General features: G+C 30.7%; 2 protein-coding genes across 4 annotated transcripts; one reads left to right on the top strand and one right to left on the bottom strand.

Annotated features, from left to right (window-relative positions):
* Nucleotides 1-722: 722 nt before the first annotated feature.
* ADD1 (ADD domain-containing protein 1) lies at nucleotides 723-15,626 on the bottom strand. 3 transcript variants are annotated; one of them, XM_065514352.1, is made up of 6 exons: nucleotides 15,055-15,617; nucleotides 10,047-10,539; nucleotides 8,659-9,920; nucleotides 5,062-6,102; nucleotides 3,676-4,128; nucleotides 3,224-3,612 (listed from the first exon to the last, which is right to left on the bottom strand). In XM_065514352.1, the coding sequence occupies exons 1-6, from the start codon at nucleotides 15,140-15,142 to the stop codon at nucleotides 3,464-3,466; spliced, it is 3,486 nt and encodes a 1,161-aa protein (XP_065370424.1). In that variant the 5' UTR covers nucleotides 15,143-15,617; the 3' UTR covers nucleotides 3,224-3,463. The 3 variants fall into 3 exon arrangements, with proteins under 3 accessions (XP_065370423.1, XP_065370422.1, XP_065370424.1); XM_065514351.1 differs by lacking the exons at nucleotides 3,224-3,612; nucleotides 3,676-4,128; nucleotides 5,062-6,102 and adding an exon at nucleotides 723-3,103 and having other exon boundaries at nucleotides 10,047-10,515; nucleotides 15,055-15,626; XM_065514350.1 differs by lacking the exons at nucleotides 3,224-3,612; nucleotides 3,676-4,128; nucleotides 5,062-6,102 and adding an exon at nucleotides 723-3,103 and having other exon boundaries at nucleotides 15,055-15,625.
* A 3,654-nt stretch (nucleotides 15,627-19,280) lies between these two features.
* Nucleotides 19,281-20,586, top strand: PI31 (Proteasome inhibitor 31 kDa). The gene is made up of 4 exons (XM_065511122.1): nucleotides 19,281-19,510; nucleotides 19,665-19,961; nucleotides 20,028-20,143; nucleotides 20,210-20,586. Exons 1-4 carry the CDS (start codon nucleotides 19,355-19,357, stop codon nucleotides 20,472-20,474), a joined length of 834 nt encoding a protein of 277 aa, XP_065367194.1. The 5' UTR covers nucleotides 19,281-19,354; the 3' UTR covers nucleotides 20,475-20,586.
* Nucleotides 20,587-24,205: the final 3,619 nt, after the last annotated feature.

Genomic DNA, 24,205 nt, shown 5'->3' with positions numbered 1-24,205 from the left:
TGCAACGGCGTATATATTGGTCAAAATCGGGAAAAAATATTTTTTACCCCTATTTTTTCACCAATCTGGTTTTTAATTAAAAAAAGGTTTGTCATAAAATTTTTTTCGCTAATCAATTAATTTTTTTTTAATTTTGAAAAAAAAAATTCGGGAAAAATATTTTTTACCCCTAATTTTTTTTCACAATTTTTTTTTTAATTGAAAAAAATGTTTTTTTTTTAATTTAAAAAAAAAATTAATTTTGTTTACCTAAAAATATTTAACATTTTTATTTTAAAGTATAATTAGGTGAAGGTAGTAATGATTCGCACAGCCGAATATAGCTCTGTTATATGTTTTTAATCCAATAACTTTTTTCACCATAATTTTTTTTCATAAAATTGTTTTTCACTTTATAGCACGCACTCTTTTTTGTTTTTGTATTATATTTTCCAGAGATTTAGCGAATTGAAGTTAACTCGCCAATACTGCATTTGTATAACATAATAGCAGTGTTAACTGACCTCTGGTACACAAGCGCATAGGCTACAAATTCCAACTACTGCATATGCTTGTAACAATAAGAATGAGACAACACAGATCACCTTTTCTATCACACTCCAGCCTTTGGCAACAGAATATTATTATTTTGAAATTCTTCGGGCAACGAATTAATCACTGATGATTTGGGAATGATCCACATCTTCATTAAATCGACAGTTAAAATGTAAAACAATTCGATGTTTCTATTTTTTCAAATATTAAAATTAAAATTTATTTATATTCTCAGTAATATGAATTAAAAGGATGAATGTATTCAAATAGCTAGATATAGCTAAAATTTCAAAATCAAAATTAATGAAGAAAATATATTTACAATAAACATAATATAATTAACTCAAAGAAATGTATAAATTAAAAATGAATGCAATTAATAAAAAAAACGCATTGACGAAAAAAAAACTGCCGTCTTTAAAATTAAATAATAATAATTATTATAAGATAATTTCCGAAAATTTAAAAATTTAAAGCACTTAGACTACAAGTCATGAAAATGATTTTTTTTTGTTGTTGATATTTATAGAAGAACATTTAACGTGTATGTTAGTTAATAGGTATTATATTGATCTTATAATTTATAAAATATAATTAAAATGTATACATTTAATGTATGTTTGAGTAAGTAGATGATATAATATAATTCAAGTTATTATATTTTAAATATTAATTAAGAATTAAAACTATTAAATATTGCCATTGCTAGATGTTGTGGTTGCTTCGATTTCTGTTGCAGGTGTTTCAATTGTTTGTTTTTTACTTGGAATATCTTCCGCTGCAGAAGGAGATGTTTTAATTGTTTCTTCTGTGTTTGCAAGATCTTTTACGGTATCTTTATCTTTATCACTTTCTATTTCGGTTGATGTTGTTGTTGTTGGTTTAGTTGAGGGTTCTTCGACTTCACACTTTTTAGGACTTGTTAATGTTTCCTTTGTTGGGGAACTCAGTTGGTTTTCATTTCCAGCCTCCACAGATTCATTCATATTTTCATCCTCTTCATTAGCTTCTTTTTGTGGAACGACATTTTCATTTTCTTTGTCTATATTTTTATCATTATCATTGTTCTCTTGTGGCGGTAGGACTTTTTCTTTATCTTGATCTATGTCTAATTTTTCATCTGGTTTGGTGTTATTTGTTTCCATGTCATCTGTAGTTAAGCTTGTTTCTGCAGATGCTTGTGCTTTCTCATCCTCATCATTGTCCATAGATTCATCTTGCGTGGGTGTTCCTGGTGGCTGTTCGTCAATTTCCATATCCTCTTGTATTTTATCTTCATTTGTAACACCATTTGCTTTGTTTTTCTCAGTATCATCGTTCTTAGAGTTTTCAATGGTTTTTGAAATTGCACCTGTTGCTATTGTATTTTTATTTTCTTTTTTATCATCATCTGCATGATCATTTGATTTTACTTCCGCTTTTTTATCTTCAAGATCTTGAGGCTCTTCTTCATCTTTTTGAAGAATATCTTCTGTAGTTGTGTCTTCAATATTATCTATAATTTCTACAGATGTTTCCTTTTCAGTAGATATATCATTCTCTGCAATATTTTCTTCAGACTTGTCTTTAATCTCTTGTTGAATTTCAACAGATGTTTCCTTTTCAGTAGTTTCCGTAGGTATTTCATTATCTGCAATATTTTCTGTAGACTTGTCTTGAATTTCTTCACATGTTTCCTTTTCAGAAGTTTCCATAGAGGTTTCTTTCTCTGCAATATTTTCTTCCTCATCTTCGGTTTTATCATTATTTTTTTCTGTAATTTCTACAGATGCCTCAGTGGCTTCTTTTTTTTCTATTGTTGTTGTGTTGGTTTTGATTGTGTCTTTAGTTTCAGTTTTATTAGTCTCCTCTGTAGAACTATTCATGGCGTCATCGTCCATAATCACTTCTGCAGTTACATTTTCCGTTTCATCAGTTAACTTTTTATCTTGTTGTTGCTTCAGTTTATTATTCTTGGCTTCCTCGTATTCCTGTCTCTCTTTAGCCTTGGCCTCCAGCATTTCCTTTGCATACGGATACACTTCTTCAGCTTTTTTCAATTCAACGGCACATTTCATTTTAAGCTTTTGATCATTACGCTTCATTTCCTCCAGCCGTTCAAGTTCCATTAAAGCTTTTTGCTTTAGTAATGTGGGATTCGGTTTGTTGGTCAGCTTTTTACGTGGCTGCTTTTTCTGAGCCGATGAATCTGAACCAGGTGAATTTAAGGGACCTTCATGTATGTCAACTTCCAACATACTGGCCAAAAAACTTTGAGCCATTGACATTAGATCCATGTTATCATCGTCCGCTTGAGATGTATTATGCAATGAACCCGATGACTTGGCAACGACCGGTTTATATGCCTGTGCTATTGAAGCTGGCGATAGCCTGGGTTTAATTTTGACATCAACACTGTGCTGTGGACTTGAGTAAGCCTTTAGTTGTGTTTTAATTTGTGCAATTGGATGTTGGGTTTTAATGGGCGTAGATGCAGGTGGCTCATCGTCATCCGAATCCAAAGTAATCAAATCCGTTTTAGGTTCAACAATTTCAATTTCATTATCTTCATCATCACTGGCTTGTTTATCTATAATTGTAAGTAAATAAATGTTTTATGAAAATATTTTGTACGCCCCACTTTTTTTTATAAAAATGATGTATAAATCTAAAGAAAATCAATGAATTTTAAAATTAAAACAATGATGAGTCCAATAATGTTTAAAATTATTTATTTATATTTTATTATTAAGTAATAAATTGCATACATATATAATTGAAATACTTTAAATGTTTTTAAGATCAATGATAGATAAATTGTAACTCTTAGGAGAAACTGCAGTAAACTAAATTAAATAAAACTAAATTAAATTAAGTTGTTTTGTAGTAAGATTAAAATCTATATGTATGTATATGTTAATGTTCGTAATATAAATATTTTAGCTTAAATTTAATCCAAAAATTTCATTTCATTTGCTGGTAAATTTTTGCAATACTGTTCCATTTTGGTATTTTCGACAATTTGGCCATTCTCGCGTTTAAAACGATAATAACTATACTTGGCCAGTTGCCAACGTAATTTAATAGATTTAACATCACCTGCAAAAGAACAATAAAAAATTTAAATTAAAGAAACAAATAAGTATTTAATTTTTTATTTACGTTTAAAGTCTTGCAGTTTTTCGTTTATTTCTTGCCAATAACTGTCACGAACCATAATGTCATTGTAATCATTATGCTGGGTATTCCAGATAGCAGGATATTCTCGCACCAGTTTCACTAATTCTAATAAAAATTCCTTGTCATCTGGCATATCCTGTAGTTTTGTTTGATTTTCTTTTTTGGGCTCTTCATCGGAATCCTGGTCTTCTGTTTCGTGTGCGGTCTCTTCTTCGTCGTCTTCCAACTCAAAGCAATCCTCAAAGAGTCCATTATTCTCATTTCTCAATTCCTCTTCGTCGATTTTATAAAGGAAATAAAGTTTGGCCAAATATTTCGAATATTTTAATTCCAAATTCGAACGATCTTCAATAGATTTAATGGTTTTTAAACGGAATGTTTTGTACATTTCATATAAATGTTGCCAGCGATCTTTAATGTAATCTCCAGGAATATCTAAAATTTCAAATTTTAATTATTACACAATTTATTGTATATATACGAAGTTGAATCAGGGACCGGTTAGAGTTACGCATTTTATTAAAAATAAACTACAAATTTACCAAAAATATAACAAAAAAGTAACTTTTCAAAAATGATCAATTATTTAATAAAACAACTCATTTCAAAAATTTCACTTAAAAAGTAAATATTTTAAAACGTTCACTCACATTTAAAAAGTACCCTTTAAAGAAACTATTCACCCCTATTGCGAATCAATATTTCACATGAAATATTTTCCCTTTTCCTTTTTTCCTTCATCACTTTGTTCACGTGAAAAAAATTATTAGATGGAATTTGTTAAACAATAAACAGTTGTTAGAACAAAATCAACTATTGTGAATGTAAAGTTCATCGTGATATTCCCGATAGCAATTTTCCCTTCGAGGAAAATGGATATTTCATGGGAACAAAATGTCACATGTTATTGCCGATAGGGATGATTGTTTTTAAAAAAGTCGACTTAAAAAAATACCTTTTAAAAAAAGTACCCTTTTAAAAAAGTACTCTTTTAAAAAAAGTAGCATTTTAAAAAAAGTACCCTTTTAAAAAAAAGTACACTTTAAAAAAAAGTACACTTTTAAAAAAACTACACTTTTATAAAAAAGTACCCTTTTAAAAAAAATCCATTTTAAAAAAGTATCCTTTTAAAAAAAGTACCCTTTAAAATACAATTTTAAAAAAAGTAGAACTTGAAAAAAACTAACAATTTAAAAGTACTCTTTTGAAAATGTACCCCTTTGATAAACAATCCTTTTAAAAATGTACTCCTATGCAAAAGTACCTTTTTATTAAAGGTGCCCTGCAAAAGTTAAATTATAAAAGCGTATATTTTTAACATTGTTCTAACTGTTTTTCTCGGTCCCCGATTTAAATGCCTAAACTTACGTGGCACACATCTTTGCAATTGTTTCCACACGGTCCTACGAGTTTCATCGTCTATTTTATCAGCTTCGGGATCCATAGACTTGCGCCATATTACCGGATTACTTTTAACAAATGTTATAATTCGCAAATCTAATGGTTCAACCTCAATTGGTTTTATTGCCGGTTGGAAGTTAAATAGATTACGTTCACCCTTCTCCTTCTCTGGCTCTCTGGTTCGATCTACATTCTCATCTTTACCCTGAATATGTAGCGACTGTTCAATGGCATCCAAATTGTAACGACTGAAGGTGTCACCATCATCTTCACCACAATCGACCGGTACCCATTGGTCTTCGGGTAAATCTCGATTGGCCAAAAATGCCATGGCCTTATCAAAATGACCATTAAAACGTTTGCCTTCGGCTATACGTTTCTCGATGCGTACAAAACGTTTACGTATGTTTTTCCAACGCAATTTAATATGTTCATTGCCATCGAAATGGGAGGCTATAGTACGCCATTGCTTGCGTGTCACCTCGAAATTGCCATAGTCAGGATGGCGGGTACACCAAATCGAGGGATATTGTGATACGAGACGTGTTAGTTTACGATCGTGAACATAACTTTCTTCATTTTTCTTCATTGATTCCTCGGTGCCTTGCATTAAACTATCACCATAAGCTCCCCTGGCCGAACTCCTGTTATAGGTGTCATCGTCATCATTGTCCATGTAACTTTCTTCAGGTTCTTCATTTTCTTCGTTTTCTTGATTATAGCTGGGTGGTGCTGGGGAATCCTCACCACCCTCTAACCAATGGCCCTTGAAACCCTTGGGTTCCTCTAATAAACTGTCCTCTCCATCTATGTCATCGTCTACATCTTCAGATTTAGTTTGACCCAAACTGAATATGGGTGGTAGAGGAGATTTGGCGCCATCTTCGCCCTCCTTCAAATTAGCATGTAAACTTTTACGATATTCGTATACTTGATTGTGGAAACTATTAGAACCGGTATTAAACAAATCCACATCATCCAATTGTCCATAGCAAACATAATCGACGGCTTTAAATAGAAGAGTATTTAGGAAAATTTTTGATTAAACAATAATAAAATTATGAGTTTAATTTCATTGCCTTCAGTCATTTTTTTTTTACATACAATTTCTTTACAAAATTAAAGAAAACACATGGACCCAAATTAAGGGTTTGTAATGTCATGTAGATTTACTTTACTTTTTCATTTCTATTTACTATTTTTAATTTAAGTATTTCTTACTCAAAAGTCCATGTTGTCTTCTTAAGCCGGAAGTCAATGAAATACAAACTCATAGTTTTATGCTTCTTTTATTTCTAGGTGGTACTTACATTCCGGTATTATTTATGTTTTATAAACTATTTCTTTTTTTTGCACAACACTTTTTTGTTTGATTTTAATATTTTTTAAAAACACTTATTTTAAGTCCATGTGTTGGAAAAAATGGCTTAAGACAATGATTTAATATATTTAACTATAATTACTTTACTAATTACAAAAAAAATCACTAACTACTTTAACAACATTAAAATTAAGAAAATATTCAAAAAAAAATAATTTACAAAAAATATCATTGTAACATTATTTAGTTCTTTTTGTGTGTTGTATATTCCAAATGTTACAAAAGAAACTAGTGTTCCTAATTTCCGAAAATTTTTCGATTCCGGAGAAATATTAAAAAAATCGCAGTACAATTTTTCAAATAATAGTTAAAATTTTGATAAAATGTTACATTTTAGAAATAATATAAACAAATTTAAACCATTATAAAGCATCTCAATAATTCTCCACCTACTTGAAATGTTAAGTTTCCTGTGTAAAATAATTTTTTTCTGTTTTTGTCACACAGAGAAAATAGTATTTATTGTGATCGCTAAACAAATGATTCAGTCTAAATTTGTATGGCTGATAAATTTCAGTTGGGTTGACAAAAATAAGTTATTTAAATCGTCAACTGTTTCAACTGTCTTTCTGTTGCTTGTATAAACAAAATCTATGAATATAATCGAATCAATCGATTGGCAACAAATCACAACGAGTCTCTTTTATCTTTGTAACTTTGAGAAAGAAATCCTCATACAAGATTCTAGAAGTTTTCTGGAAATTTCTAAAAATTATTCCGGGAAATTTTTTTCCGGTTAGAAACCCTAAAAGAAACTCCTCAATACTAAATATTAAGCATTGCTTCTTAATATTTTTATGATTGAAACAAGATATTTTCAATAAGTTTAAATGGTAGGAAATGAAATATATATTTGCAAAGGAACTTGCTGGAGGACAATTTAAAACTGGTTTTGGACGAATACTACGGTGGACAACATTTAAATTCATTTTAAGAAAAACTTTGGTTTCTCAATTCCATACATCATGGAACATGACACAACGAATATGTAAGTCTGTACGTACGGTTCTAGAAAGATAGATCGTGTTGGCGGAGTTGTATTATTCAAGCTGAAATATCGGCTATTAAAAGGGCGTCTAACTGTCTCAGTTATAACAACATATCAGACAGGGATAGTCCGGGATGACCGGCATTCCTTAAATAGGATGGCGAGATATTCAATAGTACGTGGACTGGGAGATATTTTGGACAACTGTGTTGCTGATGATTTGTCAAAAAAGGCGTCATGATGCCTGACGGAGACATAGACCTTCCTATGCGAGATTCCTTTATCTAAATGCAAGAATCAAATTAGTAAGGAGGACTAAAACGACTTCTGTAGAAGCAGCTGTCAGAAAGAGTATGATGATGAGACCATTTTTCATTTTCTTTGTCATTGACCGGAATTAGGAGATCTACGCATCACGTTACTGGAACATCGTTCTTTCAATAGTCTTTCTGAACTATGGGACATGAAGTTAGAATGCATCAATGCCTTTATTAGGAATAGCAATTGGCTACTCACTCACACTATTATCTTTACTTCTCCCCTTCTGAGCACCACCACTATATTTCTTCTACTCTTCTACTCCATCTGACTTTCCTCTTCTCTTTTCATTTCTATCTGGCCCTCTTTTATTTATTGTTCAAGCAACACAAAGGGACCTACTGTATGGATCTGTTCTCTTTCCTATTTCTATCAGACGGCTGTCTGTTTACCTAATTAGGCTTAATATTACAGAAATTATTTTAAGTTATTAAGCTATTTATCATCTGTTCTTTATTTTACAAGGAAATAATGCTTATTCTTTCATTGTTTCAAAAATTATTCCTAAAATCGATTGAAATTCATCACACAATTCCTAATCGATCGTTTTGAATTTGATCGATTTTCATCACATAGCTGAATGAATTGAAATAGTCAATAAATATTTATTTATATGTAAAACCTGCAACAATCAAGTCACATTTTTGTTAAAATTGCTTTTACAAAGTCACAAATTAAAAAAAAAACATTTGTCAATAATCCCGGGCTTACTGCAAGTTTTTTGCCAGACATTATTGTAACTGCATTTATATATACCATTTTGTAAATAATAAATTTCTTTGCTTTTTTAATAAAACATACTTTTTATAAACAAAAAGTTATATATGCATCATCTATTATAAATACAAACAGCTAAATAATATAAATTTCAACTTACCAGCTGCCAATTGGCCATTTTCCAAACAATCAGCATCGTTGCCGAAACCAAGCGTGCGCATATCACCCAGACATTTATCTTGCAAACTCTTGAAACGTCCAATGGCGTATGTCAACAGATATGACAGATGTATATAAAGTTCTTTGACTTCCAAAAAGTTACGGGCTTGTTTGTAAGCATTCGAATTGGTAAGAGTTTGAACCTTGTTTGTAAGATGTGTACAAATTTCCATGGCATTAAAGACTTGATCTTGCAAGCCGTTACGGGCCTGACCAATGGGATTGTCGGGAAAGACATGACGTACCATTACGGGGCGTACGGGACCAGATTGTTGCACCTGTTGTTGCTGTTGTTGTTGCGGTTGGGATTGCGAAGTCATTTGACCATTTAAAACTTGTATAGTTGTGCCATTATGATTGACCGGATTAATGGTTGTGGAACCAATCATACTGCTATTATAACGCAACACTTGAGGGTGGTGCTGTACACTGATATTGTAGGGATGCTGTGTAATTTGCACGGGCCGAGAGGCTATAGTTTGTGGTATAACTCTTTGTGGTTGAGGACTACTCATGCGCTGCCAATTATTAGCTGACGGCGAAGCATTTTGTGGTGTGGGTGGACCTTGTCGTTTAACTTGTATAAGTTTACCATTTGGTAAACGGAAGGTTTCTTGCTGGGCTGCAGAATTCAAGTCAATGCGATAGCCATTGATAGTGTGATAGACTGGAGTGCCATTGCCTCCCGGATTGGGAGTGCGGGGTCCTATAATTGTGCGTCTGACAACTGGTGGAGGAGCAGCTGGCCTTAACTTAATAGCGGTGTTACGTAAAACTAATGGCGGTGGTGCAGAAGATTTGGGTGTTGAAGACATTGAACCATAACCGGCTTGTGGCTGCTGTATGGACATGATTTTCGGTGTTGAAGCCGAAGGTGTTGTCATTGGCCTGTTGGGTTTCGGCGATACGGTTATTTGACAATCTGGTTCTAACATGCTGAGTAAATCAGGTGTGCAGACCACTTCATCGTTGGTTTTTGCACGTTTGGCCGCATTAATTTGCTGCGGCGACGGTGTTGCTGAATGTTTGATGGGTTTCTTGGTGGCGCTGCCATGGCTACGCTTTGAAGCCAACGAGTCCAAGCTTTCCATAGAATCGGACATGTTGCCACATTTAGATTTTGCTAAACGACAACACCTACTGCGGTCTTTACTTAAATTGACTTTCAATTCGGCTTCACTTAGATTAAGAGCATATATTTCTCTGGAAGAATAATTTTATAAAAAATGATTAATAAAATTTTTAATAATTAAAATATCAATTTAATATTAACAAGCCAGGTAGTAACAACTAACAGCAGTATAATATAATATTACATATTTTACTCACTTTTTCTGTTGCTCTATATAATTCATGAGAGCCCAATGTTGTGCCCTCAATGGCCACAATATTTTCGGGGCACAACTGAAACAATTCCAATTTTCATTTTGTTCAATGTCAGCCACCACACCCCTTGATAAGTTCTTGACAATGCAAGATTTACAAAAGACATACGGGCAACTGGAGCAACAGTATACTTCACCACCTTGTCCGCACCAACGGCAATACAATTCCGAACCATCTTCACCTTTGCTGAATTCACCGCTATTGTAAAAGTCATGACATTTATTGCAGTGAGTCACACGTAATATTGGATGCATTTTAATGCCATGCTCCTGGACCGGTGCTGTTCCAATATGTACTTTACACACGGTACAGTGGGTCTTGCGTTCTCGTACAACGTCTACCGTCGGATAGGCTTTTAAATAAAAGCGTCTCTCCTCTTCCTTAATACTGGGATCAAATTCATAGTTCGTAGCTTTAAATAAAGAAGAACAAAAAACTTCATGTTTTTTTTGGGGGGAGAGAGAATTAGTTAATAAAGTTTGAAATTTTGAAAAAGAAAATATGTATAAAGAAATAAATGTATGTATATTATTTAATGGCCAAAAAGTATAAATAAATTATAATGATTATAAAGTGTGAACTAACATGCAATGTTTGTTAAATGCCCATTGATTGATAAGAGTATGAAGAAATATCACTATTTTCAAGAAACGAACATTTTTGAAAAAAAAAAAATAATATTTGGCTAACATGAAATGAATAAACTCAAATACATATCGTTCATTTGCGACAAAAAGGTAAGAACTGAGAGACCTAAGTCTTGCAAAAACAAAATACTACATGTAAACTTGTTTTATTGTGTTAGCAATAAATCATAGGAGAGTGTAAATATTTTTAATAAACTATTTTACTCTCAGTTGCGCCTCTAGTTCTACCCTATGATAAAACCATATTTTGAGGTGATTTTATTGTTTTTCATACAACTTTACAAAGTTACATATATGGTCTCTTACTCTCATTGTTTATATTGAAAATTATATTTTTGTTCTCGCTCTGTAAACCACGAATAAAATAAAATTGTTTTAAACTTCAAAATAACCATACGGTTCGAAATTACTTATATGACAACTATCATTAGTTGCATATCTGTATAATCTGTGATTATGATTTTAAAGTTTTGAATTTTGGTCAATCGAATGAATTTATTTTATATGTGCAGATATAATAATGTAACTTTAGGAAGATAACTTGTAAAGAAATTCCCGGAAAATATCTAAAAAAAATATTCCCGGAAATTCATGGGAAATTTTTCCCGATTAGGAACCATATTTTTAACCCTAATGTACATATGCATTTTCATGCATGTGCTTTATTTAATCTAGGTACACAATATATGTATAATATGGGAAATTAGGTTTCTGATTAAAATACATATCGCTCATTTGCTGCAACAACGTCATAACTCAAAATCCGGGTGTTTTGAACTGAGTAATACAAAATATGCGCCGTTCTCTGGTCTTTCATATACATAGTTTTATCAGTTTTAAAAAAGTCAATTATTTTTTGTATGAGATGTTTTTTCGTTGTAAACGTCAAAATTAAAATTCATGTTTTCTCGTATATTTGACGAGTAAAAATTTGGGTTAAATACAGATTAGAAAGATATTAACATCTACTACTTTTATTTCAGCAATCGCATGTCATAAAACATTCAAAGCCGTTTTTCTCGAAACGACTACATGTAACTTCATAGGTTCTGTATGTAGGTACCCAGGTGCCCTGTCACCCTGTTAAGGGTCAAAAGTGTCCATTATACAAAATAAATATAACAAAAAGTTATGAGTTCTCAGAAAGTTTCAAGAGCCTAGGAATTCTGCATAAAAAGAAAATTGCAATTAAATTTCAAAAAGTTACCCGGGTACCCTGTCACACACATAAGGGTTAAAACTATATTTCTATATAAAGTGCAAAAAAAAGAAATTTCGGTTAATCGACACAAATTATTCGATCAGTTAACCGACAAAAATTAATCGGTTATCCGATTAACGGTTAATCGATTGAATACCCTAGTAATCAATTCTCCAAATCAATGCCTACACACCTTCCGCAAATTCTATTCCACGCGATTATATTAAATGGTGCACCCACCATGTTTTATATAATGCTTTGTAAATGTTTCGTTTTCTTTGAGACTTGTTGTATACAGCCCAATTATGAATAAAAATTTTCCCTTTTCTCATTTTTCCTATTCAAATTTAATGGGAAAAAACTCCCGGGGAATTTTTTATTCATAATTGGGCTGATAGTTATTGTTAAGCTTTCTTCTAATATTAGTGTTTGGATATTTACTACCTTGTTGACTTGAATTTGCCTTGCAGGAATGTTTTATCTATTTTTTTTGCATCTCTGGGAATGGGATTGACTAATGGCCACTTATTGACCCTTTGATTAATTAATACCTAGGTATTTATACTATTTCGCTATCGATATTCTCATACATACATAAGGTTGCACTGCTGTATTTGCCATGCCACTTGGTTAATTTTTTCTGTTATATGCTTATCTGGAACATTGTTTTTGTAACACTGGAGGAAGATTTTATTTGTTTTTAACCATGTTACATGTAGGTACTGATGTCATTTATGAAATCACTATCAATAGTCGATTATTTTTTAGAGTTGAGTGCAGTTTTGTTTAATTGGATTCGCAAGTATTTTTTATACTCATAATTTATATTATTTCCATTTTTAAATTACATTTTTTGTAAAAATAATATTATTAAGTCGAAATTTATGACCGATTATTTCAAATAGGCTAGTTTATTGCCAATAATAAATTAATAAATTAAATAAATTGCTTAAAAAAGCCATTTGATTATTTCAAAATGTTAGCAAAAGAAAAGCAGCATTGAAAAATTATTTGTAAATTTTTCTATTTGCATCGGCAACAATTTGTTACATTTTACCTCAGGTGGCAATAAAAAGTAGATAAGTGGATTTTCTTGGAAGATAATAGAGCTATTTTTGATAAGATATTGAATTTGAAGCATAAACACTTTTCCAACATAAATTCTCTGTCTCTAAATCAATTTGTTATATAGGTATTGCAGAATTGACTTTTTTTTTTATTTTTTATTTTTTTATTATTATTTATTTTCAACAACCTAGCCTATTGGCCATAATCGGTTATAAATTGAATTTAAATTGAAAATCAATTTTATTTGATGTATAATATATTCACTATTTTATAATTTCATGAAAATAAACACCCAAGAATATTTTTTTAAAAAATAAAGTTCTTAACTATTCGAGCATTCAACAGTCAAGCCATGTATTTCTAAAGAGAAACTATCTTTCAATGTTTTTAAACTAAAAAAAACCGAGAAAAACCTGCAAACTCAAATAAGAACTCAAAAAAATGCGAACAGCGGTATTCAAAACACCTGTAGAAAAAATCTTTAAAATTGCCGCAAAAGTGCATGCATGTTATCAAATTTTTGCTTAGATAAAATTAATTGAATGCGCTATTTTATAAAGGTTTTATAGGTAAAGCAAATATTAGCTTTAACGACAGAAATAAATATAGAGTTCTTAGTTTTGTTGCAATTTTTTCCATATAGGTACGTTATATTAATTAAAGAAACGAAACTCTATTTCTAAAATAACTATGTCATGAGCATGTATCTTTAAGTTGGTAAGCACAATAATACATGTAGGTATAGGCAAAAAGACAGCTTATTCTAAAAAAACTCGTTTAAATTCCCTAGCTATTTTCCAATATTTTGTTTTTTTTTTATTATTTTTTATGTTGAAAATTTAAAAAGCTAGTAAAAATAGTAAAAACTACCATGTAATTTAACAATACATATATAATGCCAATAAACATCGATTAAAACCTATGAACTTTTTTTTTTTAAAAAAATCAAACAGGAAAACTCAATAATGTTCAAAATAAATTATAACGTTTGAAACAGAGAAATACACAGATCGGAAACTCTACTGTCTAACTTAGTTGTCAAAAACCTAAGTGGTTAGAATGTATTAGTAAGAAAGTATAGTCGATCAAGATCGACCACATGATACCTACCGAGAAGATGTTTATTTTATTTTGATATCAATATTTTTAAGAGATTTGCTAGTTAAAGCGATTTTCGGAAGTGGGTCTTATATGGGAGCTATGACTAATTATGGAACGATCGTCAACAAAATTTGATAGTGCGAGTTCAGCTTATATAAATCTTATTTGTGCTAACTAAGATATTTATGAGAGCTAAACTTTTTTCAGATAGGGCAGTTGTATGGTTGCTAAGAGAAATAATGGACCGATTATACCCAAATACAATACGATTCGACCTTACAAACCAATTTTATATTAATGTTCTTTGCTTATTGGGATACTAATACTATTATATTAAAAGCTTTAAAGCTCAACATATTTGTATAAAATAAAGCTTTATGATAATATAGCTAGACGAAATACTTTTTATAAACACAAAAGCTTAAAAGCTTTTAAACAAGATTAAAAAAATACACATTTTTCTACTATATTTCCAACGATTGGGATTTATACAATTAGTTCTGGACTTTATGTTAACCTCTGAACTCAGTTCCCCAAATAAGGATTTTAAAGCTTTATATTTTCAACTAATAAGCTTTACAAAGTTACATGATTGCAACTGTGATTATTATAAGAAAAGCTTTAAGTCAATTCATCAACCCAAAGCTATTAACGAAAAATAACGTTATACAACTACAAAACTTCGCCTCATATTAAACAGTGTCTATGCTAAACATTTTCAATTCGCCGTGAAATAACTCACAATGTTATTTCTGCTTTAACAAAATGGCATCAAAAAGGTATTCTCGTGTAAGTAAAAATATTAATCCAATTAAGAAAAATTAAAAAAAAATATATATATATATTAAATAACAATCTTAATAAATTGGCGGGCTTTAAACAAAATCACACATGATTTCAATAATAAACGAACAACTCTAACACACACACTTACCTCTACTACTATCGGCCACAACTGACGGTGATGGCATGGCAGCCGCCGCCGTCATTGTAGAGCCGGAGCTGCCTCCTGTGGACTCCATTGTGGTAAGTACTAACGCGTCTATTTATATAAGCCTTGCAGAAGTTGTAACTTTTTCTTTAAAAATTATTAAAAAAAATATTTTATAATTTCTCTATATATACACACACTTTTGTCAAAAAAATGTCTATTATTTTTTGTTGTAATTTATTTTTTCTTTTGGTTGTCAAATGGAAAAAATCCCGTTTTTTGTTTTTTTTTCTTCTATATTTTCTTTCTTCACCAACACGCAACACTGTTTTCTTTCATTGTTGACATTTTTCATAAAATTTCAGTTAAATTTATTAATTAAAATTATATTTGTATTGTGAATTTAAACAAATTTATAATTTTTCCACAAATTTCTTTTCTGCCCCTGTAACTCTGTGAAAAAATACTGTGTGTGTGTCTTCTATGCAAAAAAGTATTTTCTACAGCCAATCGCCAATATGGCGGCTTCGTTCGGTTTTATTCGTGTTGTTTGGTTAGCTTTAATTCGTGTGAGAAGAAAAGAGTAGTTTGTGTCGTTGATAGAGGAAAAGAGCAGGCAAGTGTGTAAATGTCAGTTTTGCTGTCAAACATGTGGTCGCCATTTTGACTTTAAAATCATAGATATAGTATTTCGGAATATACAGCATAGTGGAACCGCTTTTTAAATAATAAAAAACACTCGTTATATATTAAAACTCAAACAGGTTGTAAAGTCGTTCTAATATCCGGCATATGTTGTTATTGGTAAGTGAAACGATTTTCAAAGGTTTGTTATGTTATTAGAAATCTGACATCTGAAAATGTTCAGAACAAAAATCTATGAACTATTTTAGAGCAATATATATAAACTACTTCTAATTTAGATCATTCTTAGAATAATTCCTTTGTAAGATATGATAATATTGTTATATGTGCATACATAGTATGTATATATACAAACATGGATCAATTACATTGGGTCGTTTGGGGGTCAGAATTTGTATATAGTATTTTAATTTTACAGATATACAAGATATCGGTCTATATAAATTAATTGTAAATATCATATTGCTATCGGTGGGTAGTCCACTATTTAAATAGTACTTAGCCTTTATTTGATTATTTTCAAATTTGCCAGACTTGAAAAAAATAATTCCCAAAATTTATTTAGAAATACCTATTATTCCCATTATTAAGTGTATAAGCTTATAAAAAGTAAAGGGCCTGAATTTACACATCGGTGTCGAATGCCACAATATCAAATAAAAAAATTACGATACATTTTACTCGAAATCGATTGTGATATTTCGGTTCCAGCTTACCGCAAAAGTCTAGTTTTAGAATTTCAGAAAATATGTATTATTTTGTTTATGAGTCATAACCCCACTTCTTGACTTGCCATCAATTTGTTTACTCAGCGGAAAATTCCTAGTCTTGTGTTGAAGGGGACATTACATTGACCAGAGGTTTTCAAATAAGACAAATTCATGGGCCCACAAGTGATTGAAGAAATTAGATAACTTTGTCTTGACAACAAACGCCAAACAAAATAATATACAGAAATTTTAAACATATTTTTTATCCCATTCTGTCTAACCACAGAGGTGAAAATTTGGACGTCTCAAAAATGCTAAATCAGTTTTCTAGTGCAGTTCTCATGGAATGAGAAAGATATAACAATTTGTAGTACCTAATTTAGTGTATGTTAAAGGTAATGGATATATGTTACATGCAGCAAAAATATAAACAAAAGGCAGTTCTGAGAGAAAGATACAAATATAAAACTTGGTTATCTTCTGTCTCGTGACACCTCTGTATACACTTTGTCCTGAATACTTGATATTTCAAGGTTGAATATACATAAAATTAGTATCGAGTATACAAAAAATATAAATACTCGATACCAACTACTATAGATTTTGTTAACACCAGTCTATATAAATTCGATAAAGTGGCAGCATTGGTGTGAGAATTTTTCACAAACTTTTTATATATGCGGTTTGACATTAAATCGGCTAAGAGAATATTTTCAATATTTGGAGTCATTCGATTTAAACCTATAATCGGCTGTGGGATCAATATCACCCTGCAGATATTGATACTGGACGTAGACATTAAAAAAAAAAACAATATGGCTGCTTTCAAATTAGCGTCATATGTAGTGATGCTGTGTTTGCTTTATATTCGATTATTAAGTACTAAAATATACTACCGGGTACTTTAAGAGAGTTGTATTTTAGTTTTTAAGATGAAAAATTTTCATAAACCGTAAAATTTTCAAAAATAACGTATGGGGAAGAAATTTTCTACAATATATATGTATATTTTTTTTAACGTTAAACCAAGTTTTTCAATAGCCCATTGAATTAATTTAATGTATGGAAAAATAGATCACAGCCGTGCGCTTTTGTGGTAGTTTTGAAGGATTTTATCTATATGGGTTTAAAATATCAATTTTCGAACCTTTTGGAGCTCTTATTTGAGTTGAATGGAATTAGTTTTAGTTTTACCAATAAATTATTTCAAATTTAAATACATTGGGATTTTTTTACTTTAGAAATCGTCTAGGTGACGGTTGGATACTCGAACAATAAAGAAGAACTTGCTTTTTCCAAAAATTATCTCATTTCAAATTTCCAAATATGTAATTTACCACAGATTGATTTAGAGCCAGAGAATTTTTGTTGGAAAAGTGTTTATTCTCCAAATTCAATGTCTTATCAATAATAGGTTTATTTCCTTTCAAAAAAATCCCATGTATATACGATCACATTTGATCACAGCTCGTATATGACAGCTTTGAACGAAGTTCATAGAGTCGTCATCAATTCCGCGGTAGCATGATATCATATGAATGTCGTACTTGGAGGTCGCCCACCACCGATATCAGAGGCCAAGAAGATTCTGCCACTTAAAAAAATTCTGGCTCAACTAAGATCAGGATGTAGCAACAGGCTTAATGCCTTTTGGTCCCGCATAGACCATGCCGTCCTCAACTTATGACCAGCATGTGGTCAGGGTTCTTATGACACCCTCACATATTCAACTGTCCAGCCAGCCCTACTTCGCTACGTCCAGTGGATTTATGGACTCATCCTGTCGAAGTATCACAGTTCCTTGGACTTGAACTGAATCTACAACAACATTAAACAATAAAAATGAACATTGGCTGGAAAAAATTAAGGCAAAAGGTTTTTGGAAGCAACTTCAAAAGGAGAATTATGAAAAAACGACGTCGTAAAAAACATAGTCTGAATTGGGTGTAGTTCACCTTGTTCAATATATTATTGATATATTATAGAAAGAATGAAATAGAAAATACTAGAAAGAAACAAATATAGAAGCAATAAAATATAAACAAAGTAAATTTAATAAGATGAACTCACTAGAGTAGGTAGTTATTTTTTATATATGAAGTTTGACAGTTAAATGACCCAAAAACGAAACAGCTGTGCTAGTGGCTACACCTTGTTTTAATGGCACATGAAATGTAAACAAAAAAAACAATGCTGCCAACATATATTTTCACAGAAAATTGACCAAATTTAATATACAATTAATAAAAACCACTTAATTTAACTTTTATTATCGACAACATAGGTAAACATTTTGACATTTTAAGATTTTTCTTCATACATACTATTTACTACTTGGATAATTTTACTATTTCAATATATTAATTGAATTCAAATACAGATGAAATTAGCAAAAGCTTAATTTATCTTTTTTAACATTGTCACTTTTGTTTTGTTTTTTAAGGGTTAATTTAGTATAAATAATAAATATGGCAACACTCTTCGCTTTTGAAAACAAACCAAAGCGAATTCAAACAAGGAAGTGTCCGTTCTGCAAAAACAACAATTAGTCTTACCAAATGTCAAAAAACAGAAATAGAAAATTAAAAACGTGTATTAAAGCTTAATATAGTCACAAAGTATAATATAGTTTAGATAACTGAATAGTTGGGGCTTAATTTGTTTATGTAAAAAATAAATATTTTGTTTATAAGCATAGAATAGGTAGATATTGAAATACAAGCTTTGACAGCCGCTAGAACAAAACCAGCAAAAAAAAGGAATCAGCTGTTTGATTGACTTCACCTTAATTGAATTTGTATTAAAAACAAACAAACAAGAATGTTCGGCTTCAAAAATTTTCAGTAAAAATCGCTATTATTTCGCAAAAATTACTTCAATGTTGTAAAATCCTTTCCTCCAATAAAATAAAATTTCAACATTAGAACAGTGCATTAATAAAATAGAATATGTCTGCAACATCAAACGATTTCTTTTACGGATGGGATTTGCTATACAAGACCATAGAAAAGGTGGTAAACAAAAAGGATGACTTGCTTATTGCTCTGGCCCATTTTGTTCTAACCAAACATTCCCATTTCAAATGCATCGGTATTGGAGATGATGTGAGTATTTAGCAATTAAAATACATTTTGATTAAGGACAGCATCACATTAGACAAGTTTTGTATAGATTTAACTTCATATTATAAAAATGTTTAAACTGATGTTGTCCAATGTATTTTAATTTGAAAATACTAAACACCTAACACATCTTTAGAAAACTTTGCCAGAGGACGATGAAGACAGTGGCTCAGAGTTGTTACCCGATAACTGGAATGATGATGAGAATAATTATGCTCTACGCTATACAAACGATAAACAATTGTATATTCTTTTGGGTCTAAGAACAGAGGGTTCTTTAATTATTACTCTGTTGGATGTAAAGACACGTAAAGTTTCAAATATTGGCTTAGATCCAGAAGACCTCGTTAAAGCGACTAAAGGAAGCATAACGAAGATGATACCAACAGCCACACAACTTGTGGACAGGTATCGCAAAGAATTACTGGAGCCTGTAAGTTGATAATAGCCTAAAAAGATAAACTTCTTCCATAAGTTTATCAAATCATAAATATTCTAGGTATTTGCTGGCACCAGTAAAACTGTTACTACTCAAACGACCGGGACATCTGCGTCTTCTTCGTCTACAGGTCCTGATAGCTTACGTATTGGTGAACCGAGGCTTCCACCTTTTGGGTTAGTCTTTTTCCTAACATTTGCTTTTACTAACTAAACTACCTATTTTCATTATTTTCTACTTAGATACATACCTGCGTCAAATCCTCCACCATTTGGTTTTCCCGTTGGTCGCGGCGATTTAGATCCATTGGGTCGTGGTGGTCCTGGTAATTTATTCCCTTTTCCCTCACACCCCGATTTCCGTCTAGGTCCTGATAATAGCGGTATTGGCCCAGGTGCTCGACCACGTTTTGATCCCTTTGGACCACCCGAACGTGGCATTCGACCAAATCCCAATCCAGATCACATGCAACCACCTGGTTTTGGTGGAGACGACTACTATATGTAAACTACAAACAAATGGTGAAAAGTTTTTGATAATAAATAGTTAAACAAATATAATTTGTTGAATATACATAACCAAACGAATTTTTTAATAAACCTTATAATTTTCCATATAATTTTACAAATTAATTTTATTAATTTTTAAATAGAAAAAGAGGTTCATCTGCAATCAACCAAAAATCGAATTTTTACATGAAAAACTTAAAATATCTAAAACCGTCAATAACTTGGTTATTATGCGTTTAATAGAGAAAAGGAGGTCGATCCGTGATCACTCATATTTTTAACCAAAAATCAATTTTTTATATGAAAAACTCAAAATATCTAAAACTGCTAATAACTTGGCTATTATGCGTTTAATTGAGAAAAGGAAGTCGATCTATGATCACTCATATTCATAACCAAAAATCCACTTTTAAAATGAAAAATTCAAAATATCTAAAATCGCCAATAACTTGGCTATTATGCGTTTAAATGAGAAAAGGAGGTCGATCTGTGATCACTCATATTTCTAACCAAAAATCGATTTTTTATATGAAAAACTCAAAATATAACTTGGCTATTATGCGTTTAAATGAGAAAAGGAGGTCGATCTGTGATCACTGATATTTTTAACCAAAAATCAATTTTTTATATGAAAAACTTAAAATATCTAAAACTGCTAATAACTTGGCTATTATGCGTTTAATTGAGAAAAGGAGGTCGATCTGTGATCACTCATATTCATAACCAAAAATTAATTTTTTATATGAAAATCTCAAAATATCTAAAACTGCTAATAACTTGGCTATTATGCGTGTAATTGAGAAAAGGAGGTCGATCTGTGATCACTCATATTTTTAACCAAAAATCAATTTTTTATATGAAAAACTCAAAATATCTAAAACTGCTTAAAACTTGGTTATTATGCGTTTAATTGAGAAAAGGAGGTCGATCTGTGATCACTCATATTTTTAACCAAAAATAAATTTTTAAAATGAAAAACTCAAAATATCTAAAACTGCTTATAACTTGGTTAATATGCGTTTAAATGAGAAAAGGAGGTCGATCTGTGATCACTCATATTTTTAACCGAAAATATATTTTTTATAAGAAAAACTCAAAATATCTAAAACTGCTTATAGCTTGGCTATTATGCGTTTAATTGAGAAAAGGAGGTCGATCTGTGATCACTAATATTTCTAACCAAAAATCTATTTTTTATATGAAAAACTCAAAATATCTAAAACTGCTTATAACTTTGCTATTATGCGTTTAAATGAGAAAAGGAGGTCGATCTGTGATCACTCATATGTTTAACCAAAAATCCATTTTTAAAATGAAAAACTCAAAATATCTAAAATCGCCAATAACTTGGCTATTATGCGTTTAAATGAGAAAAGGAGGTCGATCTGTGATCACTCGTATTTCTAACCAAAAATCAATTTTTAAAATGAAAAACTCAAAATATCTAAAACTGCTTATAACGTGGCTATTATGCGCTTAATTGAGAAAAGGAGGTCGATCTGTGATCACTCATATTTTTAACCGAAAATCGATTTTTTATATGAAAAACTCAAAATATCTAAAACTGCTTATAACTTTGCTATTATGCGTTTAAATGAGAAAAGGAGGTCGATCTGTGATCACTCATATTTTTAACCAAAAATCAATTTTTTATATGAAAAACTCAAAATATCTAAAACTGCTTATAACTTCGCTATTATGCGTTTAAATGAGAAAAGGAGGTCGATCTGTGATCACTCATATTACTAACTATATATGAAAAACTCAAAATATCTAAAATCGCCAATAACTTGGTTATTATAGGTTTAATTGAGAAAAGGAGGTGATCTGTGATCACTCAAATTTCTAACCAAAAATCCATTTTTAAAATGAAAAACTCAAAATATCTAAAACTGCTTATAACTTCGCTATTATGCGTTTAAATGAGAAAAGGAGGTCGATCTGTGATCACTCATATTTCTAACCAAAAATCGATTTTTTATATGAAAAACTCAAAATATCTAAAATCGCCAATAACTTGGCTATTATGCGTTTAAATGAGAAAAGGAGGTCGATCTGTGATCACTCATATTTCTAACCAAAAATCCATTTTTTATATGAAGAACTCAAAATATCTAAAATCGCCAATAAGAAAAACTCAAAATATCTAAAACTGCTTATAACTTTGCTATTATGCGTTTAAATGAGAAAAGGAGGTCGATCTGTGATCACTCATATTTTTAACCGAAAATCGATTTTTTATATGAAAATCTCAAAATATCTAAAACTGCTTATAACTTGGTTATTATGCGTTTAATTGAGAAAAGGAGGTCGATCTGTGATCACTATTACGAGTATTTCTAACCAAAAATCGATTTTTTATATGAAAAACTCAAAATATCTAAAACTGCTAATAACTTGGCTATTATGCGTTTAAATGAGAAAAGGAGGTCGATCTTTGATCACTCATATTTCTAACCAAAAATCGATTTTTTATATGAAAAACTCAAAATATCTAAAACTGCTAATAACTTGGCTATTATGCGTTTAATTGAGAAAAGGGGTAGATCTGTGATCACTCATATTTCTAACCAAAAATCGATTTTTTATATGAAAAACTCAAAATATCTAAAATCGCCAATAACTTGGCTATTATGCGTTTAAATAAGAAAAGGAGGTCGATCTGTGATCACTCATATTTTTAACAAAAAATCCATTTTTTATATGAAAAACTGAAGATATCTAAAACTGCTTATAACTTGGTTATTATGCGTTTAAATGAGAAAAGGAGGTCGATCTGTGATCACTCATATTTTTAACCGAAAATCGATTTTTTATATGAAAATCTCAAAATATCTAAAACTGCTTATAACTTGGTTATTATGCGTTTAATTGAGAAAAGGAGGTCGATCTGTGATCACTATTACGAGTATTTCTAACCAAAAATCGATTTTTTATATGAAAAACTCAAAATATCTAAAACTGCTAATAACTTGGCTATTATGCGTTTAAATGAGAAAAGGAGGTCGATCTGTGATCACTCATATTTCTAACCAAAAATCGATTTTTTATATGAAAAACTCAAAATATCTAAAACTGCTAATAACTTGGCTATTATGCGTTTAATTGAGAAAAGGGGTAGATCTGTGATCACTCATATTTCTAACCAAAAATCGATTTTTTATATGAAAAACTCAAAATATCTAAAATCGCCAATAACTTGGCTATTATGCGTTTAAATAAGAAAAGGAGGTCGATCTGTGATCACTCATATTTTTAACAAAAAATCCATTTTTTATATGAAAAACTGAAGATATCTAAAACTGCTTATAACTTGGTTATTATGCGTTTAAATGAGAAAAGGAGGTCGATCTGTGATCACTCATATTACTAACCAAAAATCCATTTTTTATAAGAAAAACTCAAAATATCTAAAACTGCTTATAGCTTGGCTATTATGCGTTTAATTGAGAAAAAGAGGTCGATCTGTGATCACTAATATTTCTAACCAAAAATCTATTTTTTATATGAAAAACTCAAAATATCTAAAACTGATTATAACTTGGTTATTATGCGTTTAAATGAGAAATGGAGGTCGATCTGTGATCACTCATATTACTAACCAAAAATCTATTTTTTATAAGAAAAACTCAAAATATCTAAAACTGCTTATAACTTGGTTATTATGAGTTTAATTGAGAAAAGGAGGTCGATCTGTGATCACTCATATTTCTAACCAAAAATCGATTT

The sequence above is a fragment of the Calliphora vicina genome, chromosome 5 (assembly GCF_958450345.1).
Source record: "Calliphora vicina chromosome 5, idCalVici1.1, whole genome shotgun sequence".
Classification (NCBI taxonomy): domain Eukaryota; kingdom Metazoa; phylum Arthropoda; class Insecta; order Diptera; family Calliphoridae; genus Calliphora; species Calliphora vicina.
Note: the sequence above shows the minus strand (reverse complement) of the source record. Positions and strands in the feature narration are given on the sequence as shown.